Genomic DNA, 24624 nt, shown 5'->3' with positions numbered 1-24624 from the left:
AAAAAAATGATTGGCCCAAGATAACACAGCTAGGGGTTTGGGTTGTTTTTTTTTGTTTTGTTTTGTTTTGTTTTTGCAGTGTACAATTTCAATAAGCATTTCTTATTAAAAGCTTGATAATGTGTTCAAATATACAGAGAAAAGCTATTTATATAGCTACATACACACTGTATTCTTGTGTATTCTTCAAAGATTATGTCCTAAAGGTGCTTTTCCCAAAGGCGACTGGACTTTTTGGTTTTTCCTTTGAAAAAAGGTTTCGCTTCTTATCCAAGAAGTTTCTTCAGTTCTAAAAAGAAGCTTCTTGAATGTGAAACAAAACATTTTCAAAGAAAAAAAACAACCCCAAGAAAGTCCAGTTGGAAAAGCACTTTTAGGACAACCATGGCCTGGATGATTGAGAATCTCCATAGACAAAACATCATAAGTTTCAAAAAGTGTCCACTCCTATTGTCCAAATTCAGAGAAGTAATAGCAATATAAAAGATTATTTCCCTTTAGTATTCAAATCAGTGTTGCCAGAATTTACTTCTCTGTTATTTGAAATCACCTGGAACTGTTATGAATAGGAGTTGCCTTGCTTTCATTCCACGTGCTTCTGAAAATTGAAAACATTTACCTTGAAATAAGTTTTTGATTCTATTTCTATCTCAGTTAATTGAATGTTCATTTTGGCATTTATCCTGTTTACGCTTTTTGATTTGGTTAATATATCAATGATAGATTTTTAAAAACATGTATATAACTCTTTTTATTTTAAAAGCTCTTTAAAACAGATAATATATTTTTGTATAATTAAATGTAGTACATCAAGTCCAAAGTGAATCAAAATTCAGTAAGAAGCAAAAGCTTTGGTTCAGTGTAAGTTGCCTTAATAAGGGACAAGGTTCATACCTCCATCAAAGCATCTTCTGGATATCTCCCAATACACCAGCCCAAGAGAGTAAATATCTGCACGCTTGAAAGATTCAAAGTTATTTATGTTCATTGTGTCATCAAGTATTTCTGGAGCCATGTACCTTTCAAACACAGAGACAGTGAAATTCAGAGATTTGTTGATGAAAGGGAAATTGCAAGCAATCACAGCTAATGAGAATATAATTAGTATTTCCAATATACAGCAGCATGATTAAATGAAACATAATTCAAATGGACAATACAAGTGATATTTTTAAGTAAGCAAACGTATTTGAGAGGAAAAATTCAGAGTATTATTCATATTTTCCCCCAAATCCCTCTTTAGCAGTTTCCTTATAATCAATTTGAATCACGCACATAGGAAAGGAACAAATAGTTCCCAAAAGCAACATTGATCATCAATTTACCATAATGCAAAACAAAATATGCACTCCCACAGGTGCAGATCAACTTGAGACATGTTCAATTTACTTGATTGTCTACATAAAACAGTTTCAATAAGTTCAATTACTTTCAAATGGACATAGGAAAAATGATTCATTCACTTATTTGTCTCTCTGAAGCTACAATTTGCTTTGATAGGATATACCCAACAATGAACAATAATGTTCTTTCTATAATAAATTATTGTTCTGTTTTTGCTCCTGAGATCTGGGGAAAAATAAACCCTACACAACTCCTCACAATCATGACTTTTATTTAAAGAAATGCCTTATTTGATTTCAAAAGGTTATAGAGTTTACCAAGGCAAAACAATTAGGCTGAGTCATACAAAAATAGTGTCTGAAGGATCACAAGGAGAAGTTATCAGTATTTTGATTCTTTCTGCCCAGACATATAGGGCTACAGATCATGTGATAATTAAAAATACTCAACAACAAAGTTGAAAAGCAAAATTAGAGAATGATTTACAACAGGGGTCTCCAACCTTGGCAACTTTAAGAATTGTGGACTTCAACTCCCAGAGTTCCCCAGCCAGCAAATCTGGCTCACCTGTTCCTAGCCTTCTGAGCTGTTCCTCAGCCAGCAAAGCAAATCTAACTGAGGAATTCTGGGAGTTGAAGTCCACAAGTCTTAAAGTTGCCAAGATTGGAGACCGCTGATTTACAAGACTTCACAAATCTGGGGATTTATCACTAAAATGAAGGGGGACAGTTTGCAAGAGATCATTTGTCCAACACTGTTTCAGTTTTGTGCTCATATCACAATTTTATAAAAACATTACTTTTTTGACTGACTTACCTCTTGGTTCCTACTCTAGGATTCTGTGGTATGTCAATTGTGTTTAATACCGAGTCATGCTTCACAGCTAGCCCCAAGTCAGCAATAGCACAGCTTTCGTTCCTTTTGACTAGAATATTTTTAGATTTCAAGTCTCTGTGTGAAATAGCTGGCTTTCCTTTGAAGCACAAAATGTACATTGTAACAAGTTCAAATGTTAGGTACAATTGGTTTATATCACATAAAATACATATTACATTAGCATTCAGGTCTTAGGATAAATACAATATGTCAACACTAATAAGAGGAATGAAACAAAATATTATTTCTACTTGAGAAAGCAAGATTCCTGACTGAGTGGCTACTTCTATTTATGTTCAAGTGAAAACAGACAGAAATCTCAGCAGTCTTTGCTGCTTATCCTGAAATGGTTAGGACCCTTGCAGCGAAATTAGCATATTCAGGCCCAGAATGGATTCTTCAAGCACAGTAACAACATTTTGCTCACAAGAGCAACTAGGAGAGGTGAAAAGAGCAGAAAAAGCTGGTTTTTTCTTTTAAGTGCTGCTTAAAAGTGATTCTCGAGCAGGAGTCATTATTCCAAGAGAAGCCCAGATTACACACTACATCAAGGTCAAGAAGAACAACGATGAATGCAGACCCACTCACACATCTTCTCTTGGGCAGCCTTGAGCAGCCAGGAGGGACATGGATCTAACTATAGCCAAACTAACAGTTACAAGAACCCTGTTCACTTCCTCAGGGGTTCAAACTCCTCCCAGATAACTATGCAAAACTCAGACCCCGTAACTTCTATTGTATCTGCATCAAAGTTGGAGTTAAGTGTAGAACGAATCTGAGCAATTTTACCCACCAGATGCTCAACATGTCTGGCAGTGACCCTAGACCCCAGAATTACTTACTCCTAAGAGGATCTGAGCAGTGATGGTTGGGCCGAACCAGTAGTGGTATGGCAGCCTGGGTCGCTGGGGACCTGCCACGCCCCCCCAAACCAGTTCCCTTGTTGCCGCCATCACCACCGGCATCTTGTTTTTTAGTTCTGCACATGCACAGAACAATTTTAATTGAACTGCACATGCGCGCGCATGAGTGAACCAGCAGTAAAGCCGGGCAGAACCCACCCCTGGATCCGAGTTACCCAAAATAGGGTGACTGGTCAGCTATCAGTGGATGCAACATATGCAGTTTGATGCTGGAAGATGTGATACAGCAAGTGAACAGATCACCACAAATCCAAGTATTACAATAGTAATGGGGTGGGTGGGGGAGACCAATTCTAACTCTGCTCTGGCTTCAGCCAAAATGTCAGGAAAAATGCTGGCTCAGATGTTAAAATGCACAGACTTCATGCAGTTGGGCAGAAATGGTACAGCAGGTGGAGAGGCCTGTCCTCTCAATTACATATACTCCAGGGGTGGATTCCTGCCAGTTCTAACTTCTTCTATAGAAGAGGTTCCACAAATCTACTGTGCCATTTAGAACCGGTTCCAGCTCCTTCCCTCTGCCCGTCCGCACCATGCTTGCCCTGCCCACAGCTCACTGATTGGCTGGCTCACCAATCGTCCCGCCCGCCTCTAAAAGTCCTATCTAAACCATAAAGTCTTAAAGCTGTCAAGTTTGAACATCCCTGGGTTTTTTTTTCTAAAGGGTTAGGGGTGCAAGGATCTTGTAACTTGACAGCTTTAAGACTTGCTTTAACACTTCAATGCTAGAGTTCCTGAGCCAACATGACTGGAGGAGGAATACTGGGAGTTAAAGTCCACAAGTCTTAAAGCTGTCAAGTTTGAAGACCCTGAGTTTTTTTTCTAAAGGGTTAGGGGTGCAAGGGTCTTGTAACTTGACAGCTTTAAGACTTGCGTGCTTCAAATGCCAGAGTTTCTGAGCCAACATTTTGGTTGCTAAGCAAGAGCGTTGTTAAGTGAGTTTCACCACATTTTACAAGTTGGCCACGCCCACCAGTCACATGACTGCCAAGCCACTCCCACTCAGTCACATGGCTGGCAGGCCACTCCCACAAAGCAGGCCACACCTACAGAAGAGGTTCTAAAAAGATTTGAAACCCACCACTGATCTACTCCATGGGATACTGTGAAAAAAAAGCCACATATATATTGTCTGCATCTAGATTTCACTGGCACCTCAGAAAGCTAAGTGTTGTAGGGTTGGGACTAGTCACTGTTTTAATAAAAGATGACAGGAAACCAGTGGACTTTAGAGGGGGAAAGCAAAAGTCTTCTATCCTGGAAACAGGTAATCTCTCAGTGGAAATATCCATGATGTCCCAAAGAACCAAGTTCAAGGTGAAAGAGACTTTACTCTCACAATTGTTTATGCAATACTTGTAAATATATCCAAGTGTTCATTCAAGTAGTGCAAAAGGAAAATGGGATATGGAAAAAGCAAGATAGCAATAGCACTTAGACTTATATACCACTTCACAGTGCTTTACAGCTCTCTCAAAGTCAGCATATTTTCCCAACAATCTAGGTCCTCATTTTACCGACCTCGAAAGGCTGAGTCAACCTTGAGCTGTTGAGACCCGAACTGCCAAACTGCTGGCAGCTCGTGATCAGCAGAAGCACCCTGCAATACTGCATTCTAATCTCTATGCCACCCAGTGGTGGGCTTCAAAAAAATTTACTATCAGTTCTGTGGGTGTGGCTTGGGGGATTTGGCATGGCTTGGTGGGTGTGGTTTGGTGGGCATGGCAGGGGAAGGATATTGTAACATCTCCATTCCCTCCCCACTCCAGGGAAAGGTTATTGCAAAATCCTCATTTCCTCTCGTTCAGCTGGGACTTGGGAGGCACAGAATAGATGAGGGTGGGGCCAGTCAGCGGTGGTATTTACCGGTTCTCCGAACTACTCAAAATTTCCGCTAGCGGTTCTCCAGAACTGGTCAGAACCTGCTGAATACCACCTCTTGCTGAATACCATGCAGCTCTTAAGATAAAGGACTTCCTCATGATTACATGGAGTTTTAATAATTAGTCACATGCCAATCCCAGATTTTAAGACAGAGAGAGGAGGAGCAAATGATACTCAATCTAATGGAGAAGGCAAGTTCTTGCTTCTCCTAAAGTTGCCAGGTATTACAGCACTGCTGGAAGAGGAGGACAATTATTATTCCTGGTTCAACTGATATGTGGATGTCAATTAAGTTGAGTTAAGCTTGGCTGCCCCATTAAACATATCCCTCTAACTTCTCTTCAAGTTATTCCTAAATCTTATGACTTCAACACAAAGAAAACTGCGCTGAGAAGGGTTATACCTTGGGTTCCAACGATTTCCATGTGCAGATGTGCTAGGCCACTGGCAATTGAAAAGGTCAGCTTAATCATTTCATTAGCTGTCACAGTGTTGCTGTTTAAGTAGTCAAACAAAGAGCCTTGCTCATAATATTCAGTTACAAGCCACAGTTGAGTCCAGGTCCCATTGTCTACGGAGAGAGATTATAAACAATTTTTAAAAAGCATATAGGTTTAATCATTCCAAGATTCAGGAGATTTGCAAAACCTGTTGATTTTTGGTAGGAAAGATTTGGCTATATAAAATATACTAGAATGGAGTTTCACATATTAAAGCGTCAATCCTCAATGCTGCGGAGTAAGTCTCCCTGAATGCAGAGGCTGGTTTCCAAATACACAGGCCAGAGGACATTTGCTCCTAGGTCAAAATAAATAAACCACAGGAGGTGATTTATTTAAAGAAACCTCTGGAATTCATCCTACCGTAGGACTATATCTTAAGAGCACTTTATAGTCCTCAAATTATGGCATTTGTGTAAAAAAACAAAACACAAAACAAATATAAGATAACAAGTAGTCTTTGACATGCAACTACATCCAACTTTATTTAAATTTAACTGAGAATGGGTACTTTGACCTTGATTAAATTCTTCGCCTCTTTCCTGAACCAATAAGCAATGTCCTTCACTATCCGCCCACTGGAACATTTGCCATACTTCTATTTTCTACATAAGTTATGGCTCCACTAACTTCTGCACATATCTACATTCCCTTCACACTATTTCTTTGACTAGGCAACACTATGCAGCATGCAGAAAAAAGACTAAGAAGCAGTCATCCGGACATTAAAGGTGAGCGATAAGAAAAAGAAACACAGCTCTGTTTACCATTTACTACACTATTCATTATACTTCTCCCTATCTTTCGATCCTTGTTCCAGCAGGTCCATATACCCTTTCACACATTTTATTCTTAACCGATTTATGGGTTTAAACCCCCTCCCCCCCCCTGTAAGCAATAATTCTCTTGAGCAGATTAAAAGTGAACAGAGTAATGTCAAGCACAGGAAAGAATTTAAATAAAGATATGCAAAAGCTGCTATTGAGTGAGGACTTAAAATATTCCCAAAATATTCCCATAGCATCTCTGATTCCTGGAAAAGGAATGAATACCCCCTGCCTGTCACGAGATTGGGGCCGTGGAACTTTTGAGTTGGGTTTTGCACAGATCGGGTTTCCCCCTTGCAGACGGCCAATTTCTCCTTGTCATTTTTATTTCAGTTTGTTTATAATGTTTTGTGTTGAGTGCAGAAACCTAGGCCTATAGAAGCCAAAGCTATGCTAGGCTATATCCCCATATTTGTTTGTATGTTCATTTATTAAAATTGTATATTATTTTCTGTTATTATTGGCATCAAATACAATTTATATTTTTTTTATTTGATTCATTTAATATATATACCCCTCCTTTCTGGCAGGAATCATACTTTATCTTTCCTTTTTGTTTTTTCTGTTGACATAGATATGGAGATAGCTAATAAAATGAAACACCAGAGTACAGATGGTACAAAGATAAATAAAAATTAATCCTGCTGTTAATTAAGAATTAAAAGCATGATGAAAGACAAATTATTCTGGTATGTGCATCATAGGAATTTCCTTGGGGGGGAGGGATAGGCCAGATTGTAGTACAAAGCTTGCTGTTGGGTTCTCCCTAGCTTTGGGAGATGAACACCCAAATATTAGTACCTTCAACCAAAGAGCAGAGAACTTGACAGCAAACTATGTATGTGTAGCATATGACACCTTGCATTAGTCAGCAGCCCAGCTATCTTATTTTATTTTATGAAATTTATATTGCCACCTATTTGCACATGGCGACGCATGGCAGCTTGCAGGAATATAAATACCTCATATATAAAACAATAAAACTAATAAAAGAGAATAATCACATAATAAAATATAATAAAATAATATAATACCCTTCCACCCCAATCATTGCATCAGGCTGTAACCAAGACATGGATAACTGTCACCAAATCCAACCAGTTCAAGAAGAGTTGCTGAAACCAGCCAACGTATTTCTTGTCGTGACTGCCACTTACAAACCTTGGGACATTCCAGCTGAGGAATAATTTCAGTTTGTGAATCTAGCCTTTGAAAGAGAGTGTAATAAAGGTGGGTTTCTACCAGTTTGCATCGGTTTGGGTGAACCGCATCGGTTTGTAGTGGTAATTTGGCCTTGGTCTCAGAACTGGCAGCGACCCAGGCTGGCCACGGGCCCAAACTGGTTCCCTGGTCACTGCTGCCATTGTTGGCATGTTTTTTAGTAGTTTTTCACATTCTTTGTGCATGCGCAGTGAACTGCACATGTGCGCAGCAAACCAGTATCAGTGAAGCATTCTTGAAGCGAACCGGTACCAACCCTATTAGGAACCCACCACTGGGGTGTAACCCTGTACAAAAACTGGGATTCAGTTTTATAATTGCATCTTTGCCTTGCCTAAATTTAATTTCAGCTCCCTCACCTCACTTCAATCTATCACCAAGCTTATACAACATTCAAAGATTTCTAGCAACAGCTTCCCTGAAGCTGCATGATCAGGAACAACAGAGCTTGATATCATCAGCTTAATAATGATGCCTTACTCTAAAACTCAGAATGATTTCCCCCATCAATTTCATTAGGATTGATGGGGGAATTGAACAGCACATAAATCAAAATGAAAAACTGGTAGATATTGAAGATCAATGGCAAACAGTAGTTTCCTAGCACCACTTTTGGACAAAACCTGACAGAAGGACTACAACTATTGTGAAACAGCGCCCCCTAAGGTCCAACCTTGGCAAAGAATTCAGAGAAAATATCATTGAGGAGAAAGAGGAAAGCTGTAATACAGTACCTACCCATTCCTTGCAGCCAGTTTCTAGTATGCCATTCATCAATGGCCAGAAATGTAATTGAAATAGGTCCAGGTCATAAGTATCATGGTTTCTCAGTTTGTTTTTCAGAAATAGAATGTTTGTGATTTGTTATAACTGTCCAGAGAGATGGGGGAAGAGAGCTTCTTCAACAGAAGCCAAAGTTTCCCTTTTAGGCAGAGTGAAATCCATCCTGCTACCAGGGAAGTACTTAGAATACAATAAAATAACAGAGTTGGAAGGGACCTTGGAGGTCTTCTAGTCCAACCCCCTGCCTAAGCAGGAAACCCTACAACATTTCAGACAAATGGTTATCCAACATCTTCTTTAAAACGTCCAGTGTTGGAGCATTCACAACTTCTGGAAGCAAGTTGTTCCACTGATTAATTGTTCTAACTTAATATTTATGTTGTCTTTTTCCTTTAATATCTACAAGCTGGAAGAGTTCAAAATAAGAGGCCCAATTAAATGTCATTATTATGGCCTTCCCCAAAACTAAAGTCTAGGTCACGATACAAATGATTTTATCTGTAAATATTTATTCAAAGTACTCCTAGCTAACCACTGACTATTCTAACTCTCCTTCTCTGTCATCTTGACAAAGGAAATGTCTCACAGCATGGGGAAAAAAAGCAGTGACCACTTCTATGTGGACACAACAGCATTAGAGCAATTATTTGTTGTCTCTACTATTGTGAGTTAAACTTCAGACAGGTATTAATCTTTGTTTAATCTGTTTCAGAGGTTGCCCTACCCATTTCATTAACTCCTTAGAAATCTAAGGGAATGAAAAGGAATAGGATACTCAGAGGCTGTAACACAAACACACACAAACATCATATGCACATACACACACTGGTATACACACAGTATATACTGTATATATTTCATATATATGTTCATGTGCTTCCCAAAGGCCACTGATCATCTTTGCTGTCCATGGGGAGTGGATATGGGAGTAGTGCTTACTCACAGCACAGCTACAGAATATATCTTTCCTCTATTTTCCAGATCCAAAGCATGATAAACTAAGCCAGTGATGGTGAACCCAAGACCCACATATCAAAGGTGACATGACCCAGCACGTTGGGTGACACGCCAGTGTTCACCAGCACCCAACAACTATTCCCGATAGCAAGCCTCATTCTTGTGTGATTTGCAGAAGGCTGGGGTGTGTGCTTTTGTGCAGCCTCCAGAAAAGATTGCACAAGAATGGGACATGTTTTCACAGTTTTCAGAGGCTACAGAGACAACAGAGGAGAATTCTCTAAAGTTTGCCACTGCTAAGCTTTTCAAAACAGAAGACTCTGTTTTTCCCCTCTTTCCACAAACCTTAAAAAAAAAGAATAGAAAAAGAATTCCACTAGTCTAATCCAACGCAAGACAAATATTGTAAAATTATTTGGAAGTACGATACCCTTGTTATCAGCAGCGATAAAACCCAAGACATTTTCATGTCTCAGCATGATTGTCTGGTAGATTTCTGCTTCACGAAACCAAGACCTTTCATCTCTGGAGGAAAAGATCTTTACAGCAACATCCTCTCCGCACCATTTTCCACGCCAGACTTCGCCAAATCGTCCTTTTCCAACAATTTGTTGAAGAACAATAGTCCTTGCAATTGTCCTTTGGACAAGGAGTGGTAAACCTAATGAGAAAAATATACAATTAAAATTTTTAATTATTTTTTAAAAAAAACACAAACCATTCTTCTTTAAAAGGCTTAATATTATGCTAACACAATCTCATCTCATTCAAATCAGCAACAAGACTGAGTGTTTTTCTATTACAAGCCCTTAAACAAACTCAAAAGCAGGAGGCTTTTCCAGCATGGACAATTCAAGGCGCAATTACATACCCAGAGTGTGACTCTCAGGAGGGGTGCTTTTTCCCATACATTGTAATCATGCCGTTATATGAACTCACCATCACTGCAACGTAAGTAAATCTCAATGTCCAAATAGGACTCCTCTGTATTCCTGAAGAACAACCCACATTAAATATTTTCCAAACTTTCCTCCCCTCATTTCATACCTAATAATGACATAGTCGGCTGCTGTTGTGTCTCGCCCAGCAACAAATCTATTTTGGCTTTCTACAGCAGCCGTGGAAATCTGTGATCCTATAGTTGTTGCTGAGTTACAATGCTCAGCAACTACAGCCAGCACAGGGATAAACTAACTGCTCATCAGACTGGAAAATGGAATCAGGAGATGGCTTTTTAAACCTTTGTTTTCCATTTGGGATAGAAGCATACTGGATAGTGCAGCAGTGGTGGGTTCCTACCATGGGTGAAATCCAGTAGGTTCTGACAGGTTCTGGAGAACCAGGAGCGGAAATTTTGAGTAGTTCAGAGAACCGGCAAATGCCACCTCTGGCTGGGAATGGGGTGGGAATGGAGATTTTGCAGTATCCTTCCCCTGCCACTCCCACCAAGCCACACCACGCCCATGAAGCCATGCCCACAGAACTGGTAGTAAAAAAATTGAATTTCACTACTGGCTCCTATTGCTTCAGACCGTTCAGCAGAACCGGTAGCTCTGACTGCAAGCTGAGAGCGAACCAGTTCTTTATTTTTTAAGATATATATTAACAAACATGTAAAATACACACACACAAAAATTAGACGTACACCACATTTATACAATACAGTGCGAACAGGAACTTCTTGCTTTTTATATTAGCAATCATCAATCGATATTGCTCACCTTATATTATTTCCCCTTCTATTGTATTTCATTTAGATTTCACCATTCTTAACCCTCTTATTTTACTCATAACTATTATTTTTGAGTGTTGTTATATTCTTTCATTGATTTTTGTTTCTTTCCTCCATCCACCTATACCATTTATCCCATATCTGGTAGAATTCTGATTCTTCCTTTCCCTGTATTTCTTTAGTTAGTTTATCCATTTCAGCACAGTCCATAATCTTTCTTATTATTTCTTCTTCATTTGGGATTAATTTGTTTTTCCATTTCTGGGCAAGGGCAATCCTTGCTGCTGTAAGTATATGTAGTATTAAATACTGGATTTCTTTTTTGTATTTCACCGACATAATTCCTAATAAAAAAACTTCAGGTTTCCATTTTAACCCCTGTTATTGCCTCCAGCCAATTTTTGATCCTTTTCCAAAATGTTTTTGCCTCCTCACAAGTCCCCCATAAATGGTAATATGTAGGTAATATATACTACCATAAATGGTAGTATTGGGTCACATTTCCAGCATTTTGGGGAAGTATTTGTTGAAATTTTAGCTAACCTTGATGGTGCTGGGTGCCATCTGTAAAACTTTTTGTACTGAAGAGCAAACCAGTTCTTGTATGCTGCTCATCTTGCTATCCAGAGCATTTAGCCTAGCTATCAGTGAATGCTAACAGATACCCTGGTTCCCTGAAAATAAGACCTCCCCGGATAATAAGCCCAATCGGGCTTTTGAGTGCATGCACTAAAACAAGCCCTCCCCCCCAAATCACCAAAAATATTACAACACAGCAGCAGCCATGAGGTGACCATGCTCACTGCCTCCTGCACCTCATAAATAATAACATCTCCCCAAAAATAAAGCCAAGCGCTTATTTCGGGGGTCAAAAGAAAATAAGACCCTGACTTATTTTCAGGGAAACATGGTACATGAACAAAGGAAGGTCTCATTTTTATCTAAACTGCATCTTTCAGAAATGGAAACATGGCAGAGGCAGACAGACAGATAGACAGGTAACATAAAGGTTTGTTTGACTAACAATAGGCCAAATGAGATTTAGATACAGGGATAGCATGAGAAGTACCTAATCCAACTCTGGCCCTTTGTCCCAGTGATCAAAATAGGCTGTTAGGGGTCAAGGGTGATGCCCTCACCTCAAAGGTATTATAGCCAATGATTGTCTGAAGCATGTTCCGTGTGCTGCCTAATGATACCAACTAAGAGTGGCACAACCTTCAATAAGCTATCTTCAATAGAGTAGCTGTTTTTCAAGGCAGTGCTTAGATGATGCAGCTTAGAAGAAATGAGAGTTCAGTCACTGACGTCAATTCACATAAAGCACAGTTTTAAGCAAGAGCTCCATCTAAATCTATACTTATTTCAGAACAAAAGTTACTGGCACAAAATATCCAGGAATTGTCATCATGTGTCTGACTTTTGAAGCCAAAACATGTCTGGAAGCACTGCAGAAATGTCCATTATTGTAGATTGATAATGAAGAACCCATTCCACACTTGGCTCATGGTCAGATGTTACTTGGAATGTCAAAAATGATTTCCCCCTGGCAAATTTCTCTTCTTTCTACAGATACTGTATATGCAGAATATTCAGAAGGCAGCTAAAATTTCTAATCCAACTAGTGGCTTTGCTAGATGATAGGACAGAGACAGGTATGATAGATCAGCAGCCCCCAACCTTGGGGCACCAGGGACTGGCTGCGTGAAAAAAATGTTTTCCATGGACCAGGGTGTGTGGTTTAGCATGCTATCTAGATCTTGTGCATGAACAGATGATGCTTTGCTCACTTGTGAGGCCCAGTTCCTAACAGGCCATGGGTGGGTGTTGGGGACCCCTGTGACAGATAACAGGATAGACAGGCAGGATGATAGGACAGACAGAAATTGGGGCACTGTCAGAAATTTTACCACGGAAAATTTCTATTGTTCCGCAATAATAATGTGTGAAGATTGAAAACAAATAAAATGGCCTGCTACTACAAATCAAATCCAATGAGAAGAGCAGATCAGAAAGAATGCACAAGTTTTGGAAAGTACAACATCCAGAATCAGAGTTAAATGAACAAAAGCTAGCAGATCAGTGTCAATTATAATACAAAAGAAAATATTAACAGAAGCAAAACTCAAAGAACTGCAAAAGTCTACCCAGGCAAAAAAAAAAAAAAATCAAAGTAACTCAGCTGGAGAAGTGGGGGGATGACAGTAGAGGAAGCCAGCATAGGCTGTTGAATAGTTTTCATTCGCAAATCAGGCACCCTCTCCTCTGCCTTCTCCTCAGAAAAAACAAAGCCCTCTAACCAAAAACAAAAATAGCTGAAATAAAAGAAAAAAATAGCTGAGTATCTAGAACAACACACACACATAAAGTTGTCTGTTGAAATTTGTTCCAAAAAACAGTTAGCACAAATATTAAAACATGCCAATACTGTAATCTCAAATATAAACACCAGCTCACAAAACCGATGTACAGAATAGCTGCAGCCATAACTGAAGATCTTGGAAGCAAAATCAGCAAACAAGGAAAAAGGTCAGTGTACTACCAAAATGGGAGATCAGATTGGAAAGATCAGATTAGCATGCTAAAATTAAACCCAAGCAAGCCAGAACAAATAAAAGCTGACAAACAAGAAAAAAAAAATACTTGATCAAGAAATATTAATTTAGAAACGAGGAAGATCAAAGAAGCACTGGAAGTAACAAAGTAGCAAGTAACAGCCATATCCAAGTAGCTCAGTGGGTTTGAAGCTGGAATTGCACTATGGGCAGGCTCTCCAATTTCAGCCAAATCAGAAACATCTTTTACAAATCCTTCAATGGAAGAGTGCAAGGAAGCAGCCAACATCTGACCAAGAAAAACAGTGAAGTTCTGGGTGCAGCTATGGGACAACCCAAAGAAATACAACAAGAATGCAGCTTGGATAAAGGAAGTAGGTAAGGGGGAAAAGAAGCTGAAATGAAAAATCTTGTAATACCAGCACACATGGTGGAGAAAGGGGTAAGGAAGATCAAGAATTGGTAAGCAGCAGGTGTTGAATTGACATCAGTGGTGGGATTCAAAACATTTTACCACTGGTTCTGTGGATGTGGCTTGGTGGACATGACATGGCTTGGTGGACGTGGCTTGGTGGGTGTGGTGTGGCTTGGTGGGCATGGCTTGATGGGTGTGGCATGGGAAGGATGCTGTAAAATCTCAATTCCCTCCCCACTCCAGGGGAATGTTACTGCAAAATCCCAATTTCCTCCCGATCAGCTGGGACTTGGGAGGCAGATAATAGATGGGGGTGGGGGCAGTCAAAGGTGGTATTTATCGGTTCTACAAACAACTCAAAATTTCCGCTACCAGTTCCCCAGAACTGGTCAGAACCTGCTGAATACCACCTCTGATTGACATAGATTTTGGCAGAAATATCTGACTGGTCTACATCCACTCATTGCCAAGCAGTTTAACATCATACTGCAAAGAGGTGAAATTGAAGATAGGCTAACATCTGGCAAAACCTATCTGGGATAGCATCAGGAAACATCAGGCCAATTACCCACTTACCAACAACTTTCAGATTGCCATTGTGTCTGATGCAGTCCAGCAGCATTGAAAACAATCTTTTTCCACCTGAGCCAAAAAGAAACTGCGCAAACAGTAGAGAATTTTTTTTAAAAAAACCAAACAATTCCTAACTGACAAGATGATTTTGGAAAACTCAATTGGTGAATAAAAATGCCAAATCCAGTTTAAATATCAGGCTGATCGGGTTACCAACCATAATAATAATAATTAATTAAACTTGTATGCTGCTCCACCTCCTATCACTCTGGGCAGATAATAATAAATAATAAGTTGGTTGCTTAACATAGATTTAGATTTACACCATCCAGAAAAGATGCTGTCAGAATACTTTAAAGTATATTCCCAAATGCACAGAACACATGAAATTTAAAACTGTGGGAAGGGACAGGACAACAGCAGAAAAGATTGAAACAAATGGTGTTAAGGTTCAATTCAGTGATAGCAACTAGATACAGTTTAAGTAAATATGTATTTAACACTTTGCCCTTTATGTCATATTGAAGACCACCCTTCAGCAGAGGTGCTCTTCAGACCATACTCCCTGTGTTGTGCATCCTATTTTATATTGATACTTGTACCCTGCATTTCATATACCTCTTGAGAAATAGATGTGCCTCATCCAACCAACAAGAGATTTGCTTCACTACAAAAGTCCAGGCCATATGCAAGAGTCATGCAATATGCATGAGAATCTGTGCAGCTTACTCTCCGTAGGGCCAAAAGTTCACCCCAAGACAAGCATTTTCCTACTAATAAAAAAGTAAGATTTTAACGTACCGCCTCAGTTCTGAGACTTGGCATTTACGGGCAGTTTTGAATGATAAAAAAAAGCATAGTTCTTCATAAAGGGCAACTTTGGCAACATCTTATAAGATGCATCACAAATAAGGGCTTATTCTTAGTTACCATAGCAGCTGGTGCAATGAAAATTCTCCCACTCAGCTCTGGCAAAGTAAAGGCCCTTAAGAAGGAATCTGTGCTCTAGAGACATTCTCACTGGACTATTATACAGCAAGGTACATACAACTGTTTCTTGGAAGGGGCAGAAAGCTTAAAGATTTTAGAATCCTCTTGCTGTGTTTTTTTCTGGAGCTCAACAATTAATTTAGGCATAATTTTGCACTAGGCAAATATTCACTAAAGGTTCGGTGTGAAGTTTGATCTTTCAATCCTTATGCATAATAGTACATCAGAGAAGTGCTTTCTATACTACCTGTCCCCGTCCCGCCCCCCCCGCCCCCCGGTTTTAGTATTTATTCAAAATTGCCCTTTCCTATAGAAGTAGATGGGGATTGAATTAAAAAAAACAAACTATGAAATGACTGAGGGCTCTCTTTATTTAAAAGAGTTGTAGGGTCAGTCCAGGAAGAATTAAAGAAAAGAAGCAGCTTCTCTATCAAAATAAAACTCTTAAAGAAAGTTAGAGTAGAATCTCTCAGCCATCACCTACATTTTGAAAAAGGAAATTAATCCCCTGATAGATTTGGAGGGGGAGGGAGAGAGAGAGAAACAATGTTAGTCTAATTTTGTTTGTGGGTAATATTCGTTCTGTTTCCAACTCCTTTGTAGCTGAATATGTAAATCCATGATGAAGTTATTTTTCATCTACTGGATACTGAAATACATGTATCCTCTATGAACAGATATCCATTCTTTTTTGCCCTATTTCCCTAGGATGTGAAGCAAGGTTGTGGAATGTGATTGTTTCAATAATCCTTTGAACCTGTGTGTGATCTTGGGGTACTTCTTTCTGACACCAAGAGAATGAACTCCTAGGTTGTAATATGATACAGTGTTTCCCTGAAAATAAGACAGGATCTTATTTTCTTTTGACCGTCGAAATAAGTGCTTGGCCATATTTTCAGGGAGGTCTTATTATTTTTGAGGTGCAGGAGGCAGGCGAGCGTGGTCACTTCATGGTTGCTGCTGTGTTGCAATATTTTTGGGGAGGGCTTATTTCCAGGGGAGGTCTTATTTTAGCCCATATACTCAAAAGCCCGATTGGGCTTATTATCTGGGGAGGTCTTATTTTCAGGGAAACAGTATAACAGGGGTGTCAAACTTGATTTCATTGTGGGCTGCATTAGGGTTGTGTTTGACGTCAGGGAGCCAGAGTGGCCGTGGGCAGGGTAGGCGTGGCCCACTCAACATCACTCATGTCAGGGGCGCCTGTGGTGGCCCAAGCACTCTGCCAGCGAAAACAGACACCCGAGCTCCACTTCCACTGCAATGGCCTCCTGCAACCCTCTGCCAGTGAAAACGGAGTTCGGGAGGGCAGCATGTGGCCCTCCCAAGCTCGATTTTCCCTGGCAAAGGTACTGTGGGCCAGTCCTTTGCTGTTCCCAGGGTATCCCCAAGGGGCAAATCTAAACACCCCAAGGGCTGGATCCAGCCCCAGGCCTTGACTTTGATAGTTACTCTTATATAGTAACCTCATGCACAAATGTATCACAAATGTATCACAGCAATTTCCACCTTAAAGAGAGAGAGAAAACTATACACCTAAGAAAACATACCAGATCCAGAACCCGATGTTGTCATGTCAAAAATTAGATCTTTGAGAGATTTTCCTGGGTTCACTAGATTACACTCAGAGAGAGGTTCTTCAATGTTTGGCCTTCTTTTCTTTCTGTGTCTGCAGAGGTGTCCTTGGCATGTGTAGGCTGCCAGCAGTAAAATAATGGACAACACACACACCGGTATGGTTATAACTACAGTCAGCTCCACAGGTCCTAGTTTTGATTTGTTTGAAGGTTCTTGACCTTGAAAACACACACAGAAATAAAATCAGAATTGCAATTTTTAACCTTCAGAAAAGATTTCAGTGCATATTTTGGAAGGATTTACATTATATTTTGCTGTTTAAAAAACCCTGATCTTGGCTCCACTTAATGGAGCTTAAATAAGACAGAAAAATTATAAGATAAAGCAAATGAAACTAAAATGAGATGGAATATTTTATTCATTCGCTGTTTCTCAGGCTGTTGGCCAAGTAGACCTCTAGTGTTAGGTACAGGATATATTTAGCTTCCAAATAAGTATATGTGAAAGGATGCTAGCTAGAGTGGAGTGGATAAATGAAGCTTTATTTATTTGAGTTTGAAGCTTTCATTCAGCTTTACAATAATATGCACCATGTCTGCAAGAGCAAGAAAAACATCAAGAATAAGAACAGTTACCCACTGAGGAGGTGGATTCCCTTCACAGGACATGTTCAAGAAAAAGCTGGACAGCCATAGATAATGCATTGCTTAATTATGATTTCTGTACTACACAGGGTTAGACATTGTGCACTAAATGGCTTTTTTAGCTCTACAGTTCTATTGTTATCTACCTCTTCTCGGATTCTTTCCTTGATTGCTGGTATAACCTGACATATTCCAAAAGTGTAGAGTCTATTTCCATATACTGAATTAACTCCAAGTTCAAAGGGGTAATTGTGGGTAGAGAAGACCCATAACAAGTCTCCTCCAATACCCCCTCAAGAGCACAAGAAACCATGTGATGATAGGTTACTGTCACAAAGAAAGAAAGAAAGAAAAAGTGTGAAGTAGATATAAAGTGAAAAATATAAAGTGAAGTAGATTTTAAGTGAAAAATCAGCCTTACAAAGAAGGAAAGAAGGAAAGATTCAATAGGTTCAGGCTACTGGTAAAATATTTGGGCAACAGTACATAACTCGCTAATATCCGGATTGATGAAACATGCTCATTTTTATTTTTCTCCATAATGCATAATCCCTCATGTAAGAACACAGCCTTTTTTGGAATATAAAATTACGATTAAGATTAGGAGAGCTTGTCTTACAATAAAATAAGAATAAATACAGGGCATAGGCCACCCTGTAGAATACACAATGGTAAATAACACTGCCCTAAATTTAACTAATTACTTAGTCACATGCAGCCAAGCTCTCCCGCTTCTGTAAATAAATCTTGTGTGGGTGGAATGTCATCACAGATAAGCTTATCACCAAAACCAGGATTGTGGACCTGCTACTGATATACTAAGCCTCTTCGCACATTATTCCACTAAAGGAGGCCCTAAGTGTTGAGGGTGGCTGTGGAGGAAGTGAGCCCATGCAAAACAGACACCACTGTCTGCCAGCTCATTGAGAATGCCCTTCCACAAAAGGGAGACAATATAAAGAGAGAACATAACTACAAAAGCTCAGGCATGACATATGGAACATCTTCATAGATAACCAGGAATCACAAAGACAAACAATAAATTTGTGGAGCCCCACTTATGACCACTGTTTCCACCTACATTAGACTTATTGGTTCATTTTCTCTTAGTGTTAGTATGCCAAATAATTACAAAACAGACTTAAGAGAGATAGTAAAACATGAAGGCCACATGGGATATTTATATGAAAAAGATGTTTTTTACAGAACCTCTAGGGGCATACATTGAGCAGCAAATAATGAAAGGTGATGCAAATGTAGCAACATGTATTATTTGATCAGATGTCAGGGCTTAAATACCATAGTACTTATTATAGTATTTTTACGCAATATGGTGGTTATCCTGTAGATGTGTTTGTTTTGGCATCGTCATAGTTTTATTTAGATCTACCAAGAACATCTTTTATAAATACAAATGTCAAAAACGCATCTGCACACAGTTGACAATTTCAAAATTTTGTATCTTTGCATAAAGGTTGACAAGTTCCAATTGTTAAATTTTTTATTATGGTTCACAATTTTCAAACCAAGTTAACTAACCTGAAAATACTGTCCTGGGTTATTTAAAACTTGGCCTTTGGCCAGAGTATTTCCTAACTTTGTTGGGGTGTGCAAAACTCCGACAAAACAAAAATTCCCTATTTTACTTTTCAAATCTGTTCAAGTTTAAACATTTCCATAATGCTCAAAACTTTGTGTCTGAAGGCCCAGCTTTGTAATTGAAATGGGATGTTTCATAAGCCAGATTGGTTCAACCTTTTGCAACCCCTAAACATTTGACTCTTCTGCTTATCAGGATAACTTGGAGATTCAGGTCAAGTAGCATCAGGTTTTGGCACTACTGTTATGTCAGAGTAACACAAAACAGTTACTATAATAATAAAGATGCTATCCATAATGTTATACTAGATCAAGTGGTCAAGTCCTAATAGAAAGATTTTGCAGAATGTATGCATAGGCTCATCTGCTCTAGAAGAGTTGGACTAGATTATGTAGGTTTCCCTTATGAGATAAACAGAGCTGGTTGGATTAAAAGTAGCTCTTTGGTCCTCTCCATCTCCCCCCCCCCAATTCTGAGAAATTAGTGGACCAGAGGAATGCCATCGATATAGTTTACTTGGACTTCAGTAAGGCATTTGATAAAGTGGACAATAACCTACTATTAGACAAAGTAGAAAAATGTGGGTTGGACAGCATCACCACCAGATCGATTTGAAACTGGCTGACCAACCACACTCAAAGTGTAGTCTTCAATGGAACTGCATCTACGTGGAGGGAAGTATGCAGTGGAGTACCCAAGGCTCTGTTTTAGGCCCAGTACTCTTCAACATCTTCATCAATGATTTGGATGAGGGAATAAATGGGGAACTCATCAAATTTGCAGATGACACCAAGCTGGCAGGAATAGCCAACCTCCAGAAGACAGGCTTAAGGTACAGAAGGATCTTGACAAACTCGAACATTGGGCACTATCTAATAAAATGAAATTCAATGGTGAAAAGAGTAAGGTTCTACATTTAGGCAAGAAAAACGAAATGCACAGGTACGGTATAGGTGGTACCTTGCTTAATAGTAGTAACTGTGAGAGGGATCTTGGAGTTCTAGTGGACAACCATTTAAATATGAGCCAGCAGTGTGCAGCAGCTGCCAAAAAAGCCAACACAGTTCTAGGCTACATAAACAGAGGGATAGAATCAAGATCATGTAAAGTATTAATACCACTTTATAAGGCCTTGGTAAGGCCACACTTGGAATACCGCATTCAGTTTTGGTCACCACGATGTAGAAAAGATGTGGAGACTCTAGAAAGAATGCAGAGAAGAGCAACAAAGATGATTAGGGGACTGGACGCTAAAACATATGAAGAACGGTTGCAGGAACTGCGTATGTCTAGTTTAATGAAAAGAAGGACTAGGAGAGACATGATAGCAGTGCTCCAAGATCTCAGGGGTTGCCACAAAGAAGAGGGAGTCAAACTATTCTCCAAGGTACCTGAGGATAGGACAAGAAGGAATGGGTAGAAACTAATCAAGGAGAGAAGCAACTTAGAACTGAGGAGAAATTTCCTGACAGAACAATTAATCAGTGGAACAGCTTGCCTCCAGAAGTTGTAAATGCCCCAACACTGGAAGTCTTTAAGAAGATGTTGGGTAGCCATTTGTCTGAAATGGTATAGGATTTCCTGCCTAGGCAGGGGGTTGGGCTAGAAGACCTCCAATGTCCCTTCCAACTCTGCTATTGTATTGTATTGTATTATTATATGCTTTTATTTAAACCACATATTCTGATAATTATTTGCCTCTGTCTATATTTGAATGGCAGTAACTCCATATTAAATACAAGTACATTGTAAGGTTAGGCATTATTTTTCATGTATAATGGAAAGTACTGCAGCTAATTCATTAACACACATTACTGCAGGAGTTAATGCATAACAGTCTAATGTGAATTAAATGAATAAAACATTCAGATGGCAGAAAATATCCGTTAGCAAACAGCAGTAATTAGATGTGATGTTCACTATTGGTGTAAATATAAATGTGGTATATATGTATTTAATTTTCATCTATGTGATGTTGAAAGTACATATGTAAATATAGATAAGATCTTCAGAATGCCTCACAAACTATACGAGCAATGATTATTTAGCATCCCAGAAATCAAAGTCTAATCCAGGGAGTATTTTTCATCCTTGGAGACTAGCTTTCTGGGCATGCACGATCTCAATGGATGAACTCTCTATTTTAATTACTTAATTTATATATACTGTATATCATTAAGATAATAATATTCTCCTACATAGCATACATTATGATACATATACGTCTGGGCCATGGGTGGGTTGCTGCCAGTTTTACTACTACTAACCCTAACCCACACACAATCTCCACTGCACGCACTTTGCTCTTGTGCACTGTTCAATGTAAATTGTTCTTTGCACATACACAGAACAATTTACAGTGAACTGCACATGCACAGTCACTAAAAACCAAAATGGCGGCAGCCCAGGGCGGCAGTTTGGGAGTGTGGCAGGTCTGGGTCACTGCCAGTTGTAAACCGGGCTGAACTGGGAGCAACCCACCTCTGATCTGGGCACATCTACATCCAAACAAACAACAAATTCTTATTTTCCTTTTATTCCCTCTCTTCTTTTTCCTTTATTCTGGAGTTGACAATCAAAATGTTTTGTTTACTTGCTTATTTTGCTTTTATTAATTAAAAAAAACAAAGAGAAGAAAAATAAGTAATATATGGGGCTATGGAAAAAAATGAAAAACAAGAAAAGTAAAAAAACAGGAAACAAAAACATACTGTTCCATCACTTGGGGCTTTTAAGAAAGACTGGACACCTATTTGACTCAAATGGTATATAGGGTCTCCTGCTTGAGCAAGGGCTTTGACTAGAAGACCTCCAAGGTCCCTTTCAATTCTGTAATTCTGTTGTATTCACAGATACATATTACATATGTATAAGTAATAAGTATTGCAGTACTGAAAACCACTGCTGTCTACTGCCTAGTTTGAGACCATATATTTATATTTCCAAAGCTCACGGACCAGGTTTTTTTTAGTTATAAGTAGGGCATGGAAAATCCTCTTTTTTGTCCTGTTGTTAATTATGACGTGATAGAAATATAATTCACAAGAATATTTGAGCATGTTAAATCTTGTCACAAAGTTCATATGTTTAGCAATGTCATTCCCAGAAAGAACAATTATAGGAAACAGTACAAACATATGATTCAAAGAACCATTAATCTTACTGAAAATGAAACTTTATTTAAACCTTTTGTCTATAAATGCTTTGAAGTTCAATAAGGCAATTAATTAATTAATTAATTTTGCTAAAGATGATGTAATGTACAAATTGTTAGATTTTACTGCTACAAGATAAAGTAATGGGCATTCATATTATCTCAAAGGAAATTAAACACATTAACAGATTTGTCAAAAGATATTAAGACCTGTCAGCTACATATTTAAACATGGTTGCAACCTAGCTAAATTTTGCTAGGGAATCATGAGGCAAAAAGAATATTTTTATACCTATAGTAGCATTTTTAGACCAATATAGGAACAAGTTACTAAGCAAGATAGTCTTATTTTTACTTAGAATAACTTAATCCACAAATCATGTTATTATAGAACCACAATATAATAATCCAAAATTAATTTTCTGTGGTACATTGCAGAAATGATGTGACTCTCCTCAATACCTGCCTGCTGTTGGTAATAAATTGGAATCATAGATTGAAACCAGTGGTGGGGTTCAATTTTTTTACTACCAGTTCTGTGGCTTGGTGGGCTTGGCAGGGGAAGGATACGGCAAAAATCTCCATTCCCTCCCCACTCCAGGAAAATTACTGCAAAATCCCCATTTTCTTCCGATCAGCTGGGACTCGGGAGGCAATGCATGCATAGTAATACAAGTCCTCAATTTACAACCTCAATTTAGCCCAAAAGTTATGTTGACAAGTGAGACAATTGTTAAGTGAGTTTTGCAACATTTTTCAACCTTATTTGCCACAGTTGTTAAGTGAATCACTGCAGTTGTGCGGTTAGTAGCCCAGTTGTTAAATGAATCTGGTTTCCCCATTGACTTTACCTGTCAGAAAGTCACAATTGACCTCGGGAAACAGCAACTGTCATAAATACATGTCAGTTGCCAAGAGTCCAATTTTTGATCATGTGACCACAAGGATGCTGCAATGGTTGGGTGAAAAAAAATAAGTCATAAGTCACTTTTTTCAGTGCTGTTGTAACTCAACAGTCACTGGACAAATACTTGTAAATCGAAGACTAGTTATATAAGGCTGCAATTGTGTCTGTTCTAGAAACTTCAGTTGGTACAGAACTAAGCACTGCCTGTTGAACTGAGAGGCCTAATCTCCTAGGTATTCCATTTTTAAAAAAATAGCTTTAAAAACTCATATTTTGAACAGGATTTTAACTGTCACTAATCACTATTTTAATTAATGGCTCTGGTTATACTTCTCATTTAACACAAACCAGTGAGTTCAGTCATCAGTGCCATGATAGATTTAATATAACAAGCAGAATAACTGTTTTATCCTCACAGTTTGGACTAGTGGCTGCTCCATGTTTCACTTTTTGCTTTTTTCCTCTCACTCAGCACACTTGTTTCTGCCATTCATTTTAACTGAACTTATTACCAAGAAAGCATGCTTGAGATTTCAGCCTTTGAATCTCCTGAGAGTTTGATCAAGAGATGAATGTCTGTGTCTGGAGACAAAAACAACAACCACAAGGAACTCCTGGAAAGCAGTACATTCTATCCATTAAATACCAAATCTATTTTTAACTCTACACCATGACAGCCAGAGGCAGGCCATCAAAGGCTCGAGCAGAAGAAAAGAACAAGCTCACAACAAGGCAACAATATAATCCAGGTCTTAATTTCCCACTTATTAACTGAACCCACTGCTAGATACCAGTGGGGGGGGGTGGAGGGGGGGTGGAATCAAGTTTTGCCTTTTTGAATCCTACCTATTAGTTCATGATTCAAACCAGGAGTGGGTTTCAACCGGTTCGCGGCGGTCCCCGCGAACCGGTTGGTCGGCGAACCCGGAAGTAAGTAACTTCCGGGAATGGCGAAGGGTCCACCCGCCCGCCCGCGTTCCTTACCCGGTTTTGACGAGTTCTGCACTTCCACGCATGTGCAGGATGCATACAGCTCCTGCGCGATCCTCCAGGAGCAGCTGGAGCATCGCACAGACGCTAGTACGCATGCGTGCGCTGCGCGCGTGCACGAGGACGCCGCCGGCCCCGTTCCAACCAAACCGGTTGGAACGGGGCGAGAAA

The 24624-nt window shown here is 39.2% G+C and overlaps 1 protein-coding gene across 2 annotated transcripts in view; it reads right to left on the bottom strand.

Moving 5' to 3' along the window:
- Window positions 1-24624, bottom strand: part of ACVR1C (activin A receptor type 1C) — a 51503-nt gene that overhangs the window by 3983 nt on the left and 22896 nt on the right. For both annotated transcript variants that reach the window (XM_032211257.1, XM_032211266.1), the window contains exons 3-7: window positions 17131-17376; window positions 9746-9976; window positions 5431-5598; window positions 2161-2317; window positions 895-1019 (exon numbers count right to left, since the gene is read on the bottom strand). In XM_032211257.1, coding sequence (XP_032067148.1) covers window positions 895-1019; window positions 2161-2317; window positions 5431-5598; window positions 9746-9976; window positions 17131-17376 — 927 coding nt within the window. The remainder of the gene's footprint in view (window positions 1-894; window positions 1020-2160; window positions 2318-5430; window positions 5599-9745; window positions 9977-17130; window positions 17377-24624) is intronic.

This window comes from Thamnophis elegans, chromosome 1, assembly GCF_009769535.1.
Source record: "Thamnophis elegans isolate rThaEle1 chromosome 1, rThaEle1.pri, whole genome shotgun sequence".
Classification (NCBI taxonomy): Eukaryota; Metazoa; Chordata; class Lepidosauria; order Squamata; family Colubridae; genus Thamnophis; species Thamnophis elegans.
This window is presented reverse-complemented; position numbering and strand designations above follow the sequence as displayed.